At 37.8% G+C, this 22,470-nt stretch overlaps 1 protein-coding gene and 1 non-coding gene across 3 annotated transcripts; both read left to right on the forward strand.

Annotated features, from left to right (window-relative positions):
* The first annotated feature begins 6,989 nt into the window (after window positions 1–6,989).
* On the forward strand, window positions 6,990–7,063 carry TRNAV-UAC (transfer RNA valine (anticodon UAC)). The gene has a single exon. It is a non-coding gene; the product is annotated as a tRNA-Val (tRNA).
* A 7,092-nt stretch (window positions 7,064–14,155) lies between these two features.
* On the forward strand, window positions 14,156–21,101 carry LOC147542411 (phytyl ester synthase 2, chloroplastic-like). 2 transcript variants are annotated; one of them, XM_086634779.1, is made up of 15 exons: window positions 14,156–14,641; window positions 16,281–16,332; window positions 16,445–16,500; window positions 16,892–17,050; window positions 17,418–17,522; window positions 17,643–17,752; window positions 17,864–17,985; window positions 18,177–18,285; window positions 18,811–18,941; window positions 19,271–19,640; window positions 19,764–19,877; window positions 20,069–20,157; window positions 20,286–20,395; window positions 20,489–20,696; window positions 20,776–21,101. In XM_086634779.1, the coding sequence occupies exons 1-14, from the start codon at window positions 14,275–14,277 to the stop codon at window positions 20,677–20,679; spliced, it is 2,085 nt and encodes a 694-aa protein (XP_086490905.1). In that variant the 5' UTR covers window positions 14,156–14,274; the 3' UTR covers window positions 20,680–20,696; window positions 20,776–21,101. The 2 variants fall into 2 exon arrangements, with proteins under 2 accessions (XP_086490905.1, XP_086490904.1); XM_086634778.1 differs by having other exon boundaries at window positions 14,165–14,641; window positions 20,489–21,101.
* Window positions 21,102–22,470: the final 1,369 nt, after the last annotated feature.

A 22,470-nucleotide genomic window follows, 5' to 3' on the forward strand; every position in this document is an offset into this window, starting at 1 on the left:
TTTCTTATCTAGTAGAGTTAAGTAACGACTCCCACCATGGAAAACTCTTTCCCATCTGTTAGTCCTTCCTAAAAGATTCCTATCTTTGTTTTCGGAAGATTACTTTTATGACTTTCTTCAATCTTCTGACTTGTATGGGCGACGACATCTTTTCGTACTCCAAGTGCTTTTTAGATGTACGGGTAAACAACAATCATCTCATGATCGTTCTTATGTTTTCTAACATAAGTGTCTCTCCTGTGTTTATCACGGGAGTTGGGTAGAATTTCTCTCTAAGAGAATTTCTTATTCAGACCTCTCCAAAACTCCTTTTGAACGAGTCTTTATCATCTCAGGTCTATCTCCATAGACTTTTGATGCCTATGGTTAATTCACCCTCGTCTTCTTGTCCTTTCTTGTATGTCTCCCACATACAGGACCTGAAACAACTCTTGTTTCACTCCCACTTACCTTCTTGTCTCACAAGATTCAACCATTCTTACTCTTATCTCTTTGGATTTCCGATCCAATTTCAGAGTGGTTTCTGCTATAGTTCTTTTGAATCTTCTCAAGACTCATTGGGGTTTTTGAGCAACCTTCTTAACTCCTTAAGAAGTTTCTAGGCGATCGTCCCTTGAACCATTCAAGTTGACATCCCTTGTTACGTAAGATGAGTAACTCTTACTCTCTTTCGTTTTAAGGCAAGTAACTCCTTACTTCCTCTTGTTGCTCTTTACCGAATCCCATTCGATTTTTCCTCCCACTTGTCTTCTTAGAAGGACCCTCCTTTTAATGAAGACACCATCGAGAGCAACAATCTCATTGTGTTCCGATGTTTGGCGAGAAAACCCCGTTCTTCTTCTTGAAGAACTTATGTCTAACACTCTTTAGACATTAGAATAATTGATAATTTTAGAACTCCTTCTAAAATAATATCCATATCCGGATGGACTCAATTATTCACTATAGCTTTTAGGTTTTTAGTGGTTTGGCAGATACGTATTAGACTTTGTGTTTTGGAAGACCGATGACTATCGAACTCATGATCTCATCATATTCTTTAGTCATCCAGACCCATTCCTCGATTTTGGATTTGTTTCTAAAACTCCTCCTCAACCAAGTCTTACGTCCATTCTAATCATACTAATCGCAGACTTTCATGTCCAACATTGTTTTCTACGATTAACTGAACTCTTGTACTCTTACAAGATTTAGAATGACTAAGTCGGATCGTTCGTTAAAATTTACTTAAAAGTTAGATAGGCTCTTTTAAGAACATCATAAAATATCTCATATTTTATTCACTCCCATAATCTCATTACAGAGTCAATGTTCTAAAAAAGAAAAAGAAATACTAAAACTACTTTAAAGTATTGCCTATCGAGTTTATGATCCTTCTTGAGCTTTTCCAGCAACTCTTGCCTTCTCAGGTTTTGACAGGTTCATCTCCTCTTCAATAAATACTTAGCTCCCTCTTGCTCCTGTCATTCACAATGATAAGAGTCTTAGGTATCGCATACCTTGAGGAATGTGTATTTAATTGAATAACTTTTAACAATTTTTACCTTGACCGGAACTCCCAGCTCCGCTCTTTCTGTCTTCCAGGAATTTTGGACAGTTTCTTTTCCAATGGCCCGTGCCATCGCAATAGAAACACTTGGAATCAGAATGGGTACTTTTGTTCATGGCAACTTCTTTACCTTTCACTCTACCCGTTTTCTTCCTTTTGAATTTCTGCTTCCCGTCCTTCTTAAATCCCTTTTCTTTATGAACCATTAGAACTTCTTTCTTAGGTTCAGCTATTACAATGTTCTCTTCGGCTGTTTGGAGCATAGCGTGTAGTTCTTCTAGAGATTTGTCCCAGCCATTCATATTATAGTGCATTCTAAATTGATTAAACCCACTATGAAGTGAATGCAAAATAATATCAGTGACAAAATCTCGGCCATTATCGACTCCCAGTCGATTCAGTTTTTCAAAAAAACTAATCATTTTGAAAACATGTGGCCCTACAGGCTTTCCCTTTTCAAGACGCATATCCAATATCGTCCTTGAAATCTCATACCTCTCCATTCTTGACTTCTTTTGGAACAAATTCCTAAGTTGTCGAATCATGGTGTAGGCATCCATCTCTATGAACTTATCCTGAAGATTAGGTTCCATGGTTGCCAACATGAGGCATGTTATGGGTTCGGACCTCTTCCGAATGTTCCTTTCTTGCTCCCTTTCTTGTTCAGTCGAATCTTCATTGAGAACAGGAATAGGTGTGTCTAACACGTTTGCCTTATGTTCGGATCTTAGTACAAGTCCTAAGTTCCTTTCCCATACCATAAAGTTGTCACCATTCAACTTTTCTTTTTCCAGAAGCCAGCGAATGCTTCTTGAGTCTTTTGTTGTCATAATTAAACTACATGTAAGAAATGCGAAAGTGATTAAACTTGTTATCCTGGCAATTTTCTTAATTTGCCTATATTATTCTACTTTTGTTGTCCCCTTAGAATAATATAATTCCAAGATCCCATTCCTGTGAAGCTAAGCGTACTTTGGCACTGCCCTTAACTTCACCCTCCTATGTGAGTAACTCCTTACTGATCATATCTCATATGACTCTTGGTTAACGATTTAAACATTAAATCGTCCTTTAGCCTCGAAATCCAAAACCCTTTTGCTGACTCGTTTGAGAATAACCATTTAGACATGTAGACCTCTTCATAGATCTACCCGTATTGTCCCGAGGTAAAAGATGGCACCCTGTTTTGGCATGACCCACCATCGATGAACAAGGGCTCAACAGGTGTCTTAATCTGGGTAGGCTTTACTCAAAATTCTTTTTGGGACTTATTACGTAATTTATCAAGTTGCGTTACTGTGAACTCTTGCATAACCATTCATGATTTATTACGTAAAAGTTTATGTGGGTTTGCGTAATGATTTGTTAAATCTTAGTATTACCCCTTAAAAGATCCCATCTTTTAAGTTTATTTCTTGTTCGCCTATGGTTCGATTGGATTCATATCCAAGAACCTCTATTGACTACTCCCACTTGAACCATGATCTCATCATTCAGTTCGTCAATAGATTCTAAGACCCTATACTCTAAGTATTATTCGGGCACAACTCCTTGCGCTTAGAACAAGAAACGATAATCCTATCTAAAGGTATACTATTCTACGCAATCACATACATCCATACATACAAAAATATGACAATCATAATAAATAAAGTATGTATCCTAGATTCGTTTCTAGGTTTTGCTATCGCATAGCTATTCGTGGGAATTTGTGACATCTCTATGTCTAATGTTTCTAAAGTTTCGTATTCTCAATACTCAAACTAGAACATTACGTTTCTTCCTTAATTGTTTCCAAAACCAAAATAAGGAAAAACTCCGTTCGGGTACTCCTCTAACCCGGGTCTAAGTCGGAAAAATTATGCTCGGAACCGGGAGAAAAGTCTGAAAAACTCCCTTTCAGATCATGGCCCAAAAGGCCCTTGAGTCTCACTCAAAAAGATCTGAGTCAACCCTGGTCAAAGCCCCTTGACTGGTCTCTGGTCAACTCTTGACTCAGCCTGGTCAAGGTCCGGTCCTAGAGACAGCACCTTCCTGCCGTGCTATGTCTCTCGGGCAGACGCGTCCTAGCCCAGCTAGACGCTTCTGTCCTAGGACAGACCATAGACATCTCGGGTGAGATGTCTAGGATGCGTCCTGGTCGCGTCCCAGACGCGTCCAGACCATCCAGTCGCTGCATATGCCTCTCGGACGCTTAATCCGAGAGCTGTTGGAACTCTCAGACGCGTCCCCGACGTGTCTGGTCTCGGGACAGCACACGTGCCATCTCGGATTTTTGGTCCGGGATGCACCCGTGCACCACAGTCGCGTCCTAGACGCTTCTGTGCACAGACGGCTAGGCCATCCCATCTGGGATGCCTTCTGGACGCGTCCAGACGCGTCCTAGACGCTTCTGGATGCTCCGGTTGCATCCGAGTTGCGTCCGGAAGCTTCCAGTCGCATCCGAGATGCTTCTGGTTGCTCCAGACGCATCCTGGATGCATCCGGACGCTCGTCCAGTGTCTCGGTCCTAGACCGAGACTCTAAATAGGTTCCCTCGAGCGCGTCCCAGACGCGTCAGGGATATCCGAGACGCTCCTGTCTCGGAATCCTATTCCGTCTCAGACTGGGATGTCCCAGACGCGTCCCACGCGTTGGGACGTCCGAGACCCGAGAGTCTCGGACTCCTAGTCCGTGTTGAACTGGGATTCCCAGACGCGTCCTAGACGCTCTGGGATGTCCGGGACCCGAGAGTCTCGGACTCCTAGTCCAGCTCGGACTAGGATTCCCGGTCCTTCACGGACTGGGATTTCCAGTCCGTGTCCCTATCTGTCTCGGACTGTCTGTCCGAGACGTGCTGGTCCGGCCCGGACGCGTCCTGGCCGGTCCGGCCAGTAGGGTTTCCAAATTTTTGGAAAATCCTGCCGTTCCAACTTCTTTTTCTTTTCTTTCTTTCTGTTCCAGCTGCTGTTAGGTACTGTTTTTGATCAATTCATCAACCAATCTTCATGGTTTTGATGATTTTTATCAAAATTCTAAAACCCTAACACTTGTTTATGAAAACTCTTTTCAAAAAACTATGTTTCTAGTGTTTCTAGGTTATGAATCTCATCCAAAACCCTAATTTGATCTCATCAAACTTATGTTTAAATCTTTATTCAAACATTAAAACACTAATATCTAGTTGTTCAAGTATGAATCTAATTCACCTAGTCAAAGATAGTTCATGCAAACGGCTCGTGATGCCACTGAAGGGGAATAACCTAGTGTATCTCATACACCTAATTGTCTATTAGTGTTGGTAGCGGAATCTCAAACATCATATGTTTAACACTAATTCCAGGATCTATACATGAACATACCAATGAACTAGATTGGAAAGATGATTACCTCTTAATCGCTTTCCCACGAACTAAATTCCGATCAGTATTCGGAAGATAAGAGCTCCAAGTGTAGCTCCTCTACTTGAGACACCGAATAATGACTTGAACTCCCTCCTTTCAGTCAGCTAGGACCTTCTTGAAGGTTGAGATGAAGAACTCCTTCTTCTTGACTAGATACTTGAGAAAACTCCTTTTCTCTCTCTCTCTGAGATGTATATTCTGAAACTCTTTCAGACACTCAGTTTCATGTCTTTCTCTTTAGGTTGTATAATTAGGTATATATAGAAGTCCCTAGAAGAGGTATTAGACTCAAACTAGGATTCCATAAACCTAATTATTAGGCAACACCCAAAATACCCTCCATTGGGTCACTTAAGTGTGGCCGGCCAACATAGCCCTTTATGGGCTTCCTTGGCCGGCCCACTTAGGGCCTAGCCGGCCATCACATGGCCGGCCCTATTGCCTTGGCCGGCCATCACATGGCCGGCTTCCCTAAAGCCATTCCGGGCCTCCCTTTTGGGCCCGGACATGTTTATCTCTTTCGGACTTCTCCGAATCTTTCAGGACTTACCAATAACGGATCCAATCCACTTATTTGCCTTCATCCATCTAGTCAATTCTCTCAGTTCAAATCATTATTCTGTTGTGTAACCCTTGTAGGATCCGGTCTATGTTAGCCGCGAATCAACTCTTGATTCGACGATCGTAGTTGGCTTCTAGCTAAGCATTACGACCCCTAATTGGACCGGACTAATGATCTTCCGAATAAGGTCATTAAGATCCTAATAGCCAAATTGCACGCATTGCATCCTTGGTCGAAGGACACTCCTTCGGAACGATACCATTCCTTCAGACTTTAGGCACCATATCCTTCATTAGAATCATCAAAAACACTAATCATAACAAACTACATATGATGTATGTCTAAAGTATGCATAGTTTTTCTTGTTCCCTATCATTACTCTTGAGACAAATACATTATACATCAACTATACGCCTCTTTTCCCAAGGTAGGCGTTACTACTTAAATAAATGATTCAAGTAAAGCATACATGAAGCATTTTCTTGCTCTAATTGATGAAGTGTTTCATCAATTATGAAACTTCATGATAATAAACTCTTACTATCATTTGTGAGAATAGTCGCACATGGGAGAATGGGTAACTAGCAACCAAGAATATAAAGTATAGGTCCTCTCCACTCATTGCCAATTGGTTTTGAGTTGGATGGCCACAAACTTAACATGGTATCAGAGCTAGGCCCACACGTGATAGGCTTAAAAGCCACACGTGCTCCACGTCACCCGTAAAGAAAAAAACACACGTGTTAGGCTCAAAGAACGCCACACGTGAGGGGGCGTGTGAGAATAGTCCCACATGGGAGAATGGGTAACTAGCAACCAAGAATATAAAGTATAGGTCCTCTCCACTCATTGCCAATTGGTTTTGAGTTGGATGGCCACAAACTTAACATCATTTACATCACTTACATAATCGTCTAGACCTCAACTTACTTCGATTCGAAAAAGGCCATACCTAACACTTTTCACCACATTATAAGAAGAAAACAAATAACTTGTCGTTATAATTCTTTTTTCTAGTGATTCTCTATTCTTGTTAACAACGTTATTCTTTAAAACAAAAATCTCAATTATGTAAGAACCCATTTTGGTATGGTTCTTCGTAATAGTTATGATAAGTTGTTTTTAAGATAATATTGATTACGATAGTCATTACAAAATCATTGATACATCAACGTTGTGATAAATTCGATAATTGCCGAAATTAAATCATTACAGAAACGGATTTTGACCTAAAGCCTAGCTAAACTAGTGGCCTAAAGTCCCACTAAATTTTTGGCCTAAAATCTATCTAGCTACTTTATTTATACTCAAGTTCAATAAATCCTGGATTTGCACTTTTATGCATGAGATCGAACTTGAGACTTCCGTTACGAAATATATGCACTACCAACTGTCATACTAATTATTGACTTATCATAAATTTTTGGGCGATACAGAAAAGCATAATCGATAACTGGGCGCACCCATAGAAATAAATTCAGAAGTATACCAATAAGGTGCTGTGGTGTAGTCGGTTATCACGTCAGTCTTACACACTGAAGGTCCCCAGTTCGAACCTGGGCAGCACCAAATTTTTTGACATTTTAAAACTGTCATTATCTCCTTTATAACGTATTTCTCACTGGCTGTAAATGAAAGTGTCCAACCAAACAGTCGGGATAGTCACCCAAGTAGTAGGACATAAAGAAAATTTTCATGACTCTCAATCGGTTTTGAGATGATATCAGAGAAGGACCGACGTGATAGAACAATGTTAATATGTTAGAGACACTAGTGTGGATGAATCAATTTAACCTCCAAATGTGAAATCATATTAGTTAGATGGTAATAAAACATGTGTTTTTCCGTCCTGGAGACCAGAGTTCAAATCTTACTGTACCAGAAAAAATTTCATGCCTTCTCTCTCTGGACAAACCTAAAAGGGGAAGCAACCCTTTCGACAGTGCTACTAAAAGTGAAGTTCCTCAATCTAGATTTGGTGAGGAATAGAGAGAGAGAGAGAGAGTAGATGCGGAAGAAGATAGCAAAGAGAGAGAAAATAATAAAGAGAAAGAGATGACGGTGATTCCGACCATTGGTGGTGGTGGTGAGACGATGGAGGAGGAAGGAGATGAAGCAACTAATTTTTTGTTTCTAGTTATTTTTTAATGTAAATGTGCCGCATGTTGGTTGTTGAATGCCTATCTGCCAACGACCAATATCCGACCTGTAAGAAATTCCAAACCCTATTTTATTTCAATCAAATTCTAAATTGTGATTACAACTTATATTTATACTAGTAATGAAGAAGAAGAAGAGAGAGAGAAAGAAGATCTGTTATTATAACTGAATTAGTTATAATAACAGATTTAGTTTTAACAAACTAAAACAGTTTAGTAACTAATCTTATTGTTATTTATTTCAGCTAGCTGACTCGAGAGTGCTTTCAGATAAATGGATTTGCTGACTTGTGGCTGCCTTCAGACATGACTGACTTTGACCAGGAGAACCAAGAGGACTACGACCAGGACTTGACTTATAGTCAAGATGCATTGACTGGTCCACATATAAAAGATGAGTTAGAAAACCCTAACTCATTTCTCATCTATTCGAAACCCTAGCCTCTCGTCTGTGCGAAACTTCCCTTCTCTTCTGTTCGAAACCCTAGCACCTTCTTCATGTAATAGCTACTGTTAACAGCCCCCCTCAAACTCATGGTGAAGATGAAAGATGATCCATGAGTTTGCTTCGTAAACGAGCAAAAACCTCGAGTGATAACCCTTTTGTAAAGATATCCGCAAGCTGTTCTGTTGTGGAAACATGAAGAACTTGAACCGATCCATCAGCCACTAGATCTCGAACATAATGAAAGTCAACCTCAATATGTTTGGTGCGAGCATGGAAAATGGGATTCGAAGCGAGGTATTTGGCACTTATGTTGTCACAGAACAACTGAAAGGGCTTTTGTAATGAACACTTGAGTTCATTCATCAGGTATGAAACCCAAACTAATTCTGTGGCTGTGGTAGATAAAGATTTATACTCTGCTTCTGTAGATGATTTCGCAACAGTTGCCTGTTTCTTTGAACTCCATGATATTAGGTTAGAACCTAGAAAAACACAGAAACCACCTGTAGACTTTCGAGAGTCTGGACAGCCAGCCCAGTCTGAGTCTGAGTAAGCAGTAAGTTGAGTAATATTGCTAGGAGATAATCGAATACCAGAACCCACAGACCCTTTTAAGTATCTCAAAATCTTTTTGACTACTACCAGATGAGAAGATGTGGGTTTATGCATAAACTGAGCTGTATAGTTTACTGCATATGAAATATCTGGTCTTGTTAAGGTTAGATACTGAAGAGCACCAACTAAACTCCTATACTCAGTAGGGCTAGGTAGTTCATCACCATCTGAAATTGAAATTCTTTGACCACTGGTTTAGAAGACCCTTGAGAGACCTCAATTCCCAAAAAATAAGCCAGAGGTCCTAAGTCCTTCATCTTGAATGTACCACTAAGATCACTGATTAACTTGTTGATGAGAGGCAGTGAGCTGCCTGTGAGAATAATGTCATCAACATACAATAACAGTACTATCATCTCTGAATCTTTATGAAGTATGAACATGGAATGATCTGTCCTACTCTTGTGAAAGCCATAATGATAGAGAAAGGTGGCAAATCTATTAAACCATGCCCTAGGAGCCTGTTTAAGGCCATATAAGGCTTTATGAAGGTGACAAACATGAGATTCTTTATCTGGTTGTACAAACCCAGGAGGCTGAACCATAAACACTGCCTCATCCAAAATTCCATGAAGGAATGCATTTGACACATCTAATTGTCTTATGTGCCATGATTTTGTTACTGCCAAAGAGAGAATCAATCTTATAGTAGTAGCCTTGACAACAAGACTAAAGGTCTCTGAAAAATCCACACCTTCTTGTTGATGGAATCCTTTTGCTACTAACCTTGCTTTATATCTTTCTATAGTGCCATCACTTTTCTGTTTGAGCTTGTATACCCATTTGCAGCCTAATACATTCATTGAACTTTGATATGTAACTAATGACCAAGTTTTATTTTCCTGCAATGCCATGTATTCTTCTTGCATAGCCTGACACCATTCTTTCTGTTTGGCTGCCTCTTTATATGTGGTTGGTTCAGTGGGTAGTTTTAGAATGGAAAGATAGGCTACATTGAGGGTGTGAGATGATGAGTAGTGAGCCACAAAGTCAGTGGGTAGATTTTTATGCTTGATAATACCATTTCTTCCTCTAGTTATTATTTGCTCAGTTTGTGGTTGAACTTGAGAGATAGCTGGTGTACTAATAGTATTATTAGGTGTCCCTATCTCATGAGCAGACAACTCCCTTGAGTTTGAATTAGCTGGTGAGCTAGTACTAGGACTAGATGTACCTAATTCAGGCTGTAAGGACTGAGTAGTGATAAGAGAGGGCAGAGGTAATGAAATGAAAGGCTCTGAACTCTGATCACAACTAGACTTGTTCTTATGGATGTTGGTGTATGGAAAACTACCTTCATCAAAAGTGACATGTCTAGAAATATACAGTCTTTTGGTGGTAGGATCAAAGCACCTATATCCCTTGTGCTCATTACTATACCCCAAAAAGACACATTTCACACTCTTAGGACTGAGTTTGTCTTTTCTAAGCTCTCCTAAATGAGGATAACAAGCACACCCAAAGATCCTCAAGTTGGAATAATCAGGAACAACATGAAACAATACTTCAAATGGTGACATACCTTGAAGAGTTGGAGTAGGCAGTCTGTTTATGATATAGACAGCAGTATTGAATGCATCAAACCAAAGAGACTTTGGTAAAGAGCAATGAAAAGACAGAGTATTTCCTAACTCTGTTATGTGTCTATGTTTTCTTTCTGCCTTCCCATTCTGTTGGGGAGTATATGGGCAAGAACTCCTAAAGATAATGCCATTAGAGTCTAAAAAGGATCTGAAATCCCCTTTCTGTAATTCAGGGGCTCCATCAGATTGAAAGTAAACAATCTTTACCTTGAGTAGATTCTCATTTGTAGATTTGAAGTGTTGAAAACACTTGATGCTATCAGACCTTAACTTCATAGCATAAATCCAACTATACTTGCTGAAATCATCCAAGAATAAGATATAATATCTAGCACCATTTGGAGTAGTAATAGGAGAAGGCCCCCATATATCACAGTGAACTAAATGAAGGGGTGTATTAGTGGTGGTATGAGATGTGTCAAAAGGTAAACATTTACTCTTTCCTAGTTCACATGAGTTACAAAATGATTTGTCACTGTTTGTAGATAGCTGGATTTTGTTTTCTTTATGAAGTTGTTTCACAATACCATGATGAGAATGACCTAATCTAGCATGCCATGTATCAAAAGTTGTAGCAGTTTGTGTCATATGTGCTTCTATTGATCTATGTGGAATCATGTGCTGTTGTACTTCTATAGGATATAGACTGTTTTTAACTGGCCCTTCAGCTAAGATCTTTTTGGACCAAATATCCTTAATACTATATCCCCAAGGCATAAACTCAACTGAAACAGAGTTATCCTTTGTGAATTTTGAGATGGATAATAGATTTCTTTTGAGATTAGGCACACAAAGAACTTTATTGAGATCAAAGACACAATTAGAAGTTGATAATTTTGATGTACCTGTACTTGCAATTGGTAAAAATTTACCTCTTCCCACCATAACTGCTTCAGTTCCTTGATAAAGTTGAGGAGATAAAATATTTTCAGAAGTATGAGTCATATGACTATTGGCTCCTGTGTCAGCCAGCCAGGACTGTTCTTTGATAGCAGTAGTATTGGGCAGATTACTAGTTGTATAGCATGTTTCAGTTGATAGTTCCATGTCTATATTAAAGTTTTCACAATCATGAAACTCATCTGCATTCTCATCAGAAACTATAGCTGTATGACATTCTTGGAACACATCATCTTCATCACTAAAAGTATGATTTTGAACTGCTGCATTGTTACATTCTAGCAATGATTCTTCCTCATATGGATAGGATTTAGAATCATGTTGTATATTTTCAGCATCTTGAGTTATTTGTTGAATGTCTTCAGTATGATATCCATTTTGAGTTTTATGTTGCCTATACCTAAAATAGCATACTCCAGCAGCATGACCCCATCTTTTACAAATCCCACATGGTACTGTAGAAAAATCAAAGTCTTCTGCTTTTTGATTTCTATATTGATTGTTTGAATTATTTAGAACAGTACCTTCTTTCTTAATAAGAGCTTGATTCTTATAGAAAGTAGGAGAGGGTTTTTGTTTCTGCCCTTGTCTATATCCTGATCTATTAACATAATAGACTTCATGAGCAGAATCTTTGGTAGATAACCATTGTTCATGCTGACCAAGCCTTGATTTAAGTTGAGCTAAAGAGAGAGATTCATTATTAGCCCTTAAGGCTATAACAAATTGGTCATATTCTGAAGACAGACCATGAATAGCTATTCTAACTAGCTCAGACTCAGTTACTCTATCATGAACAGACAAAAGTGAATCAGAAATAAGCTTGATTTCTCTAAGATATTCAGCTATAAAAGCATCACCTTTTTTAATGTTTTGAAGTTTTCTTCTAAGTTGATCTTTCCTTGATTCTAAGCCTTCATTGTTGGTGAGATCAAGGTAATTCCATATCTCTTGAGCTGATTGAAGACCATAGATATCAAAATAGATTGACTTTGACAGTGTACTTTTGAGATAAGATTTGACAAAACTCTCTTTTGTCCTCCATTGCTGATAATCTGGATTCATCTGTTCAACTCCATGAATAACTTTCAACTGAGGTGGTTCTTCAATGGAACCATTAACAAAACCTATGAGTTCATAGGTATTAAGCATTGTCTCGACTTGATCTCTCCACATGAGATAGTTGGAGTCATCCAACTTTTCAGTAATGAAGCTGGTTACTGCTGAAATTGGAGGAAGATTGCTTTGAGTTGCGGAAGCCATGAAAAGGCCTGAAAAAACAGTAAGTTTTCTGTGATAATCACTGAGATTTTGATGATTTTTGTGTTGTAGTAACGAATTTTAACTTTGAAATGTTTGATTTTGCGAGATGTTTGATCTTAATGTTGAGATTGTTGTTGAGTTTGGAGAAAACTTGATGAAGATCTAGCCTGAAGCTCTGATACCATGTAAGAAATTCCAAACCCTATTTTATTTCAATCAAATTCTAAATTGTGATTACAACTTATATTTATACTAGTAATGAAGAAGAAGAAGAAGAGAGAGAGAAAGAAGATCTGTTATTATAACTGAATTAGTTATAATAACAGATTTAGTTTTAACAAACTAAAACAGTTTAGTAACCAATCTTATTGTTATTTATTTCAGCTAGCTGACTCGAGAGTGCTTTCAGATAAATGGATTTGCTGACTTGTGGCTGCCTTCAGACATGACTGACTTTGACCAGGAGAACCAAGAGGACTACGACCAGGACTTGACTTATAGTCAAGATGCATTGACTGGTCCACATATAAAAGATGAGTTAGAAAACCCTAACTCATTTCTCATCTATTCGAAACCCTAGCCTCTCGTCTGTGCGAAACTTCCCTTCTCTTCTGTTCGAAACCCTAACACCTTCTTCATGTAATAGCTACTGTTAACACGACCAAAAGATGATATATTGGCTAATAGTTGACTGAGGAAAATGTGCCTAAAGAGACCAATGAAAGCTAGTCATATTTATGAGCCCATTTCCGTAAATTGGTTACTTTTTAGGAGGTCAAAGTAGAATTATCCAACTGTACAATGACATAGGAGTCTATCTGACATAATTTGGATCTAGACACGGTTATGGCGGGCGGGCATACGACTCTTATAAATAGGAAGTAGTCATCTAATGGGGACTTCGGAGTCGACCAAACCTATTATGAATAAATCATCACCACCCAAAATACTAAAATTTGTTAGATTGAGCAGTATAAATAATTGGTGTATGAGCAAAGTGAATCTGTAAATCAATAATTGGCAGAAAGATACATGGTCATCTTTATGTTTTACAGTATTTGTTTCTTGAGTTGGTCTGGCATATTCCGCGTTTTCATTGCCCAATTCGTTTATATTGGGAAAAATATATCAACTATACGTCTCTTTGTGCGAGGTAAGCATTACCAACTATAATATCAAGTATAAATGAAGACTCTTTACTCTTATTGATGAAGTGTTTCACCAATTATGTAACTTCATAAAGTTGATGAGAAACCAACTCTAATCATTTATATCACTAACATAAACGTCTAAAACTCAATTTACTTTTATTCGAAAAAAGCCATACAGAATCTTTTTCACTACACTAGAAGAGGAAATTAAATAGTTTGTTGAAATAACGGCTATTTCTAGTGACTTCCTAGTCTTATTAGCGACGTTATTCTCTCAAACAAGTCTCAATTAATTAGGATCCCATTTTTAGTATGGTTTTTCATGACACTTCCGATAAATTTCTGGCAGTTCGAGTTGCTTTCGACATGGCTGGGTCCCAGTGAAAGGGAAAATATCAAGTAATTTCACATGGAATATTGTCAGCAATAGAACGAAAAGTGTAATCGATAACTTGCTTATAATTGAGAGCGCCTATAATATTTTTTTAGTGGATTCACAAATGTATCAATAAGGTCTTGTGGTGTAGTTGGTTATAGAACCTGTTCGAGCCTGGGCAGCACCATTTTTTTGACATTATAAAAATCTCACTACCACCTTTATAATCAATTCCTCTCTCTCTAGCACTACTCATTGGAGTTGAAAGATTTTAGAGAGAGAAAGATGATGATGATGGGTGGGGTAGTAGTAGCAAGAGGAGGAATGTCACTTAAAACCTTGCCATGCCATGAAAGGTTAAAGGCAAGAACAACTTCAACTCATCATCAAAGATCATTAGTATCAACAAGAGGAGGAAAAAGAAAAATGAAATTAAAGAGTAGTACTACTATAGGAATAATGGGTACAATGAGAAAGGAAGAAACATATAATAATCGTCTAATCGATGACGAAAATGTACCCATTGACATGAAAGATTACATAGAACATACTAAGATTATGATAAAGCCAGACGAAGGACCACCTCGGTGGTTCTCTCCGCTCGAATCACGACTTCAGTGGAACAATTCTCCTCTTCTTCTCTACTTGCCTGGTATTACCATCTTTCTCTCATCATTATCATTTATGTCTTGTTTTTTTAGCTTACTTGGTTGTTTATAGTTCAATATTTGCATCCTTATGTAATTAAGTTCATTAAAATCACCCATTAGAATTATGAATGTGGTGTTAGAATTATCAATCATCTTGAGGAAAAAATATATAAAATCCTTGGTGGAGTCTTAACTTTTTTGTTTTCTTTATTTGGATCATTTTTTGACTTAATTTTCTCTTCGAGGGTGGAGATGGAGATGATTTAAAGATGGTGTTTATTAGTTGAGAGGAGTGTGCCTAACTTTATAAGTGAACATTTTAACCTTGTGTCTAATTTTGTATTTTGGGTAAATACTCATTTCACACATTTTTTTTTTTTTTTGGTTTGGAAAATGATTTAGCAAGAAAAATTCTAGGCTGATTTGGAAGGGAATCCCGAAGGGCGCGACTTTGGGAAATAAAGAAAAATCTCCTGGGAATAAATTCTCGTGCGAAGCTATGTTTCTTTGTAAAATCTCCAAAACATATTTTCCTATTAGGAATACAGAAAAAATTTAAGATTTACAAAATTAATTTTAAGTAACAAAATTTATTTATTTTAAGTCTTTTCTCCCTCTTTCTTCTTTCCCTCCTCTTTCTTCTTCCCCCTTCCCTTTCTTCTTCTCTTGAGAAAAACCCATCCATCTTACTCTTCTATAAGTTCTAGCCAAACTTTTTGTTGTTCCTTCTCCATCATTTCTCTAACATATCTTCTCCAAATCTTCAACCCCTACTTCTCTAAAATCAGAAAAAAAAAGCCAGGGAGTTAAAAAATGAAAATAACATTCTAAACTCTAGAATTCATAAAACAAAATATCTTGAAGCTATACATCTTCCATGGGACGTCTAAAGCAAGTTTCTTGATCCATTACTCCTCCCCAAGAGAGGTAAACACATTCTAAATCTTACAAATCACTTAATTTTGAGCCTTAACAGAATTTTTTATTTCCCCAAGAGAGGTAAACACATTCTAAAAGTTTAATTATAGTAGCAAATAGAATAAAAAAAATCAATCTCAGTTGACAAATTTTACAGAATTTTTTTATTTCCCAGGTATTTCTCTTTATTCTTCAAAACCGCGGCCATTCGGAGGTGGTTAGGGTTGATTTGTCAAGTCCCCCTTGATTTGTGTCTTAAAACAAGATGAAATTTCGGCAGTTGACTTTGAATCATCTTCTAAATATATTTGAGATTTTCCTTGCCCTATCTTTCCTTTTTAATATCTTTAAGTGCAAAGACGAATAGTTTATCTATAGATGCATCCCTCTCACCGGAAGGGTTGTCAACAGATTTGATCTGGTCCACCCGTCTTTGGTGCAGTGATTGGAACCCCTCTTAAGTCTATGAGGTCGCGAGATCGAATCTCGGTAGAAGCAGTTTGTCATCAAAATTTATCCCATGTAATTTATGCTATAAATAATGTAATAATTTGTTCGAATTTAGTACCTCACCAATATTATTTGACTTTCAGTTGACCTAGGAATATACATTAATTAACTTTTTACATTTACATTATTTCTTTTTTATTAATTAGATTTCTAATTAAATCATTACAAATTGCATTTTGTCTTAGATAAATTTTATTTTTGTGATTTTTGAAGGCCTGGATGGGACTGGACTTGGGATCCTTTCACAGCATCAGAGACTAGGGAAGTATGTACAAACTTTTATTGATTTCATTTGATTTAATAGAGATAGATTCACACATAATCAGATCTTAGTTTTCATTTTGAGAGTCTCTATAATGACATTGAAATGAACACAGGGTGTTTGATATTTGGTGTCTTCATATCCCAGTCAAGGATCGTACCCCATTTAAAGGTAACACATTCTTCACAGTATATTATAAAGTAGGAACAAGAAATTGTAGTTCAATTGATTATTATCATTATCATTCAAATAGATGACTATTTGATCCAACCCTTAGCACTTATCGGTATTGTCTTAGCTTTTGAAACCCATGCTTAAGCCCAACAGGTACAAAGTTTTGTTCCTGGCGAAGGCTCCACGAGCCTACCCAAAAGGTTACAACACTTACTAAGCCTGAGACGCAACTGTAGCCAAGGCTCTAGACGATCTCCCGAGCGATGTAGGACTATCGGAGTCTCACAAAGAAAATGGAGTAAGCGAAGGCGGGTGAATATGAAATGCATTACTATTGGCTGGTACTCTTTTGAACTGGATAAGTTTTTTTTTTATCAATTTCTTGCAGATTTGGTGAAGTTTGTTGAGGCAACAGTTAAGGCAGAGAATTGTCGATCGCCAAATAGACCCATATATCTTGTTGGGGAAGACATTGGAGGATGCCTTGCACTAGTTGTTGCAGCCCGGAGTCCTACTATAGATCTTGTGCTACTACTGGCAAACCCAGGTTAGACGTTATTCATTGTTCTCCTTGGTAATGATATTTGGGTCCTCACAAGTTGCCATTGGGGAAAATGTTAGAACCATGACTCTCGACAGTAGAGCTTAACATCCTAATAGATGGATTGACCATGGCTTAACCAATCAGGCCCCCTAAACGGAACCATTAGTGAGCTAGCTCGAGGTAGCCTACTAACCGTTTCAACCCTTGTGTTGGGTTTGGAACGCACATTTCGATAGTTTGAGGACCTTGCCTATCCAATCAACCGTTCTTCACCTATATAAACTTTCTAGTTTTCGATTTGAAATTGCATATATATCCTAAATTGGAGAGGTTAAACAATTTAGTTACTTGTTCAATCTTCTTTTGGCAGCTACATCATACGGAAAGTCACACCTCCGAAATCTTGTTCCATTCCTAGAAGCTATTCCGAAAGAGCTCAATATTGGCTTTCCTTGCATACTAGCTCCTTTTATAGGTTTTAGTTCCTTTTCCTTCAAATATGTGTATTTGTGGATATAATTGAACCATCTTCTCCAAATTCCACGGTAAATTCATTTGGTGTGAAGATGGATATTTGCTACTTTATAATGTGTAGTGAGTGATCCGCTATGGATGGTGAGGGCTATCGGACAAAAAAAGTCTACCCTTCCACAAAATGTTGAAGAACTATCAGAGAACCTTTCTGATCTACTATCTTCCATTTCCGTAAGTATAAACTCGGAAAGAAAAAAAGACAAGTATGATCTGCTTATTAATGTCCATCTAACAAAGTGACACTTGTTTGATATTTAATGTATCAAATGGTTCAACTTGCAGGTTTTGTCTGATGTTTTGCCAAGAGATTCACTTCTCTGGAAGTTAAAATTGCTCGAATCAGCTTCATCATATGCTAATTCTTGCATCTATGCTGTTAAAGCTCAAACTCTGATACTTGCCAGGTCTTGATTAATCTGTACTTTGATCTTGCTTGTGGTAGGAATGATTTCTATTCAATAAGATAGAAAAATTGGTCTATTGTAAGTGTTGCTCAAAAGCCTAGCATCCGGACAAGCGTTGTACACTTTTCGTGTAAGCATTCAAGTATTCGATATTCTGAAAGACGTGATTAATTTTACTAATGATTTTTCAGTGGAAAGGACCAGTGGTTACCGAGTTTAGAAGAAGCTGAAAGACTTCATAAGTTGTTACCTTCTTGCCAAATGCGCAGCTTCAAAGACAGTGGTCATTCCCTTTTCATGGTAGGACATCCCAGATCAAGGTTACCAGATACTCTCCTCTACCCTACGTACCGCGTACCCGATTCACCGTACCCGAATTTTGTACCCTTTTTGGTGGGTTCGCGATCCGGTACCCCACAATTAGTGTACCTGAATTTTTAGTCTTAATTAACCTAAAATCTTTGTAGAAAACTATAAATTAGACTAATTGGGTAGTTAAACCACAAGAACTTTTTTAATTGGCTTGCTAGATTGTAAGTTTGATGGAGAAATGATGTCTAAGAGTAGGTGTATCTATTATAAATGCATCATAGAGAGTATTAATGAAAAATAGTCCAAAACGTATTGAACTCGAAAATGGCGTACCGGAGAAGTATACCCCTAGCGTACCCGATACTCACATGGTAGCGTTCCGCGTACCGGTACCCGTACCACGTACCGGAGCGATCCGCGTACCAGGTAACCTTGTCCCAGATCTTCTCTTCAAGAAGTAGTAGTTTTTTGCTCTTCCAATCGTGATTATGTCGTTTGATTGACATGAACTAGGAAGATGGTTTCGATGTTGTCAGTGTCATTAAGGGAGCTGGTTGTTATCGGCGTACAAGATATGTCGACTATGTAACAGATTTTATTCCACCAACTCCTTCTGTGATCAAACGAGCATATGAACCGTACAGGTAAACAATACAAAATTATAACAAGTGCAATTTTTTTGCTTTACCAGTTATCTCAGAACTATTGTTCCTATCCATGATGAACTATGACTATTGATGTAATGCCCCAAGCCTTAGCCCAAGTCCATGGGTAAGAGGTTTTGTTCATGGTGAAGGCTCCACGAGCGCGCCAAAAATGCCTCAACGACACTTTCTAAGCTTGAGCATGCACCTTTAGCCAGCTCTGAGCGCTCTTCGAGCGATGTGGGTCTGTCACAATTGAGGTTTTAATAAAATGAGCAATCTTTAGCAATGTAATCCGAATAATCTCGTTTCTGCACCATTGCTTTCAGGTGGATCGAAACTGTTGCCGATCCTGTTATGCTCTCAACATTAGAAAATGGGAAAATAGTGAGAAGCCTTGAAGGAATTCCTCACGAGGGACCAGTTTTATTTGTTGGATATCACTTGTTAATGGGATTAGAAGTGGCTCCTATTGTGGCTACTTTCCTGTTGAAGAGAAATATTATGTTAAGAGTAGTAGGACACCCAATTTTGTTTCAAGAAGACTTCGAATACCTTCAACTAGACCCATCATCATTTGATACAGCCAAAGTAATGGGTGGAGTTCCTGTATCAGCAAGAAACTTATATAGACTTCTTGCTAATAAATCTCACGTTCTGTTACACCCTGGAGGCGTTCGTGAGGCACTTCATCGCAAGGTTAGTAGCTCATCCATCAAACTTTCCGTGTTATACCCATAACCTTTATTTGGAGGATGGGTTTGGGGTATACAGATTCTGTGGTAGTTGAAGTCTGATTTTGTATCCGTTGAAACGTTATAGGGAGAGGAAAACAAGTTATTCTGGCCAATAGAAGCAGAGTTTGTTAGAGTTGCTGCTCGATTTGGGGCCAAAATTGTTCCTTTAGGTGTTATTGGAGCCGATGACCTCTTGAATGTAAGTTTAATACTTAAGGAGTCTGGAATTTATCAGAACCAAGTTTTCCTATGTAAAATGTTCCTTCAAGATGCTCATAATCTTCTATTTACGTTTGTATTCTAACTACTTCAAACATATTCTATTTGTTTCGTGCATTGTTTCCTCTGCTTCAATCTATGAATCAAATCTTGGATTTTCGTTATTTCCAGGTAGTTCTGGATATAGACGATTACAAGCAAATCCCTTACTTGAAGACTGAACTAGAAAAAATTAATGATACAATCACAACCAAGTTGAGGTATTCCATGTTTATTTCTTAGTCGCTTTTTGTGTTGAAATATGATTAGTTTTTTTCTGTTTTGTTAGTGAATAAGCCTCGTTCGTTTTCCTGTCAAGCCAAGTAATTCTATATTTCGTATGTTGTAGAGTGGGTGCCGAAGGAGAAGTTGCAAAACAAGATATGTATGTACCAGTGATGCTCCCAAAATTTCCCGGTCGTTTTTATATGTTGTTCGGGAAGCCAATTGAAACAGAAGGTATATTGAAACTATTGAGTTTGATGCACAAACTTGTCATAGTTAGACGCTAACAATTATCGTAAAATTTCCGTTTCTTGTTATAATATGAAGGGAGGATGAATGAACTGAGAGACAAGAAGAAAGCTCATGAAGTATATATGAATGTGAAATCAGAAGTTGAGAGATCCATTAACTATTTGAAAGAGAAAAGAGAGAAAGACCCACATAGGACTCTCTTATCCAGGCTAGTTTACCAAAGCATTCATGGTTTCACCTCTGAAATTCCAACATTTGAACTTTGATCCCTCAACTTCATAAGGTATTATTTTGATTTTACTAAAATATCATGTCATCTAATCTATATATTGTGATTCAAAGCTTAAAGTTTACATGGGCAGGACCATTAAACCAGTTGGGTCATGGAAATGAGTAGAAGCCCAAACAATTGAGCAATGGATATCATTCAACTCTTCACCGGGTCGTTATAATTGTTGCAGAGGCGAGCTTAATGCGATGAATACTGGGCTCTCAAGTGGTGGCCATTTACATTTTCTTTTTTTTTCTATTCTATCGGAAAGAACTGTTTTTATAACAGAAACCACGCATAAATGTGATATTTCCCTTCCATCCTAGTATATTTTTTTCCATGTTATTTTAGTTTGTTGCCTGGCAAGTTATCTATGTCACTTTTGATTATTTAGAATCACAATTGAGTATTTTTAAATCCATATGGGTAGATTACTTACTCCATACCATTTAAAATGCGAACGACATATAACTCATAAGGAAAAACAAGATTCAGATTTTCATGGCGAAGCGCTCTAATATAGATATATTAGAAGAGGGAAATAAAGAGTTTGTTGCTATCTATTTCTAGTAATTCCCTACTCTTATTAGCGACATTATTCTCTTGAACATGTCTCAATTACTTAGGATCCCACTTTTAGTTCATAATACTAGTTCCGATAAATTTCTGGAACTTCAAGTTGCTTTCGACATGGCTTGGTCCTGTGAAAGGGAAAATATGGAGCAATTTCACACGGAATTTTGTCGGCAATAGAAAGAAAAGAGCAATCGATAACTAGCCTATAATTGAGAGTGCCTATAGAATTATTTTAGTGGATTCACAAATGTATCTTTAATAAGGTGTTGTGGACTTGTGGTGTAGTTGGTTACAGAAGGTCCCCTGTTCGAGCCTGGGCAGCACAATTTTTTTTTCTCCATTTTTTTGACATTATAAAATTCTCACTACCACCTTTATAAATTATAATCAAATCCTCTCTAGCACTACCAATTGGAGCAGAAAGATTTGAGAGAGAGAAAGATGATGATGGGTGGGGTAGTAGTAGTATTAACAAGAGGAGGAATGGCACCCAATATGATGTAGAACGCAGCGGAATTAAAAGAGATGAATAATTAAATAAGAACGATGAAAATAAAGATCAAAATAACTCTAAATAATAAACTTGATTAAAACTTCAATGGGGTTTTTCTCTCAATCTGAGAATAATAGACAAACTAGACATCCTTTTATAGGATTCTGGACTTTCCTAGATAGACTTGAATTAGACTTCCTAAATAATTAAATACTGCAACTTCCTAAATAACTTGGACTCAAATATGAACCTTTCCAATTATTGGAAATATTAAAATAGCATAATTCCTAAACCTAAATTAATTAATAATCATACTAAAATAAGGACTTCCTAATTCTACTCTTTTTGGCCGGTTGGTCCATGACCGGGTCCGGTCATGGAAATAGTCTCCACGCCGGGTGCCCCTGCATCAGCATCCCCTTCCCTCAAGAGGTTCGTCCCGAACCGTTTGTGAAGAGAATGTAGTTCTTCCGATCCATCTTCAATTGGCAATAACGTCACAATCTTCTTCTTCCACGGAAATTCATAAACATTCAAACGACCACGGTAAGTGGCATCAACATCAGATTGCCAAGGTCGTCCTAATATGATGTGGCATAAATCCATATCGGTGACATCACAATTAACTGTAGACATATAAGAAGAACCAATAGAAAGATTAATAGTACACATGTGATCAACCCGTGTAGTAGTTCCCGACTGAATCCAAGCGGTTTT

This window comes from Eschscholzia californica, unplaced genomic scaffold (assembly GCF_041429995.1).
Source record: "Eschscholzia californica isolate CP2 unplaced genomic scaffold, dmEscCali1.0.p SCAF_4, whole genome shotgun sequence".
Lineage (NCBI taxonomy): Eukaryota > Viridiplantae > Streptophyta > Magnoliopsida > Ranunculales > Papaveraceae > Eschscholzia > Eschscholzia californica.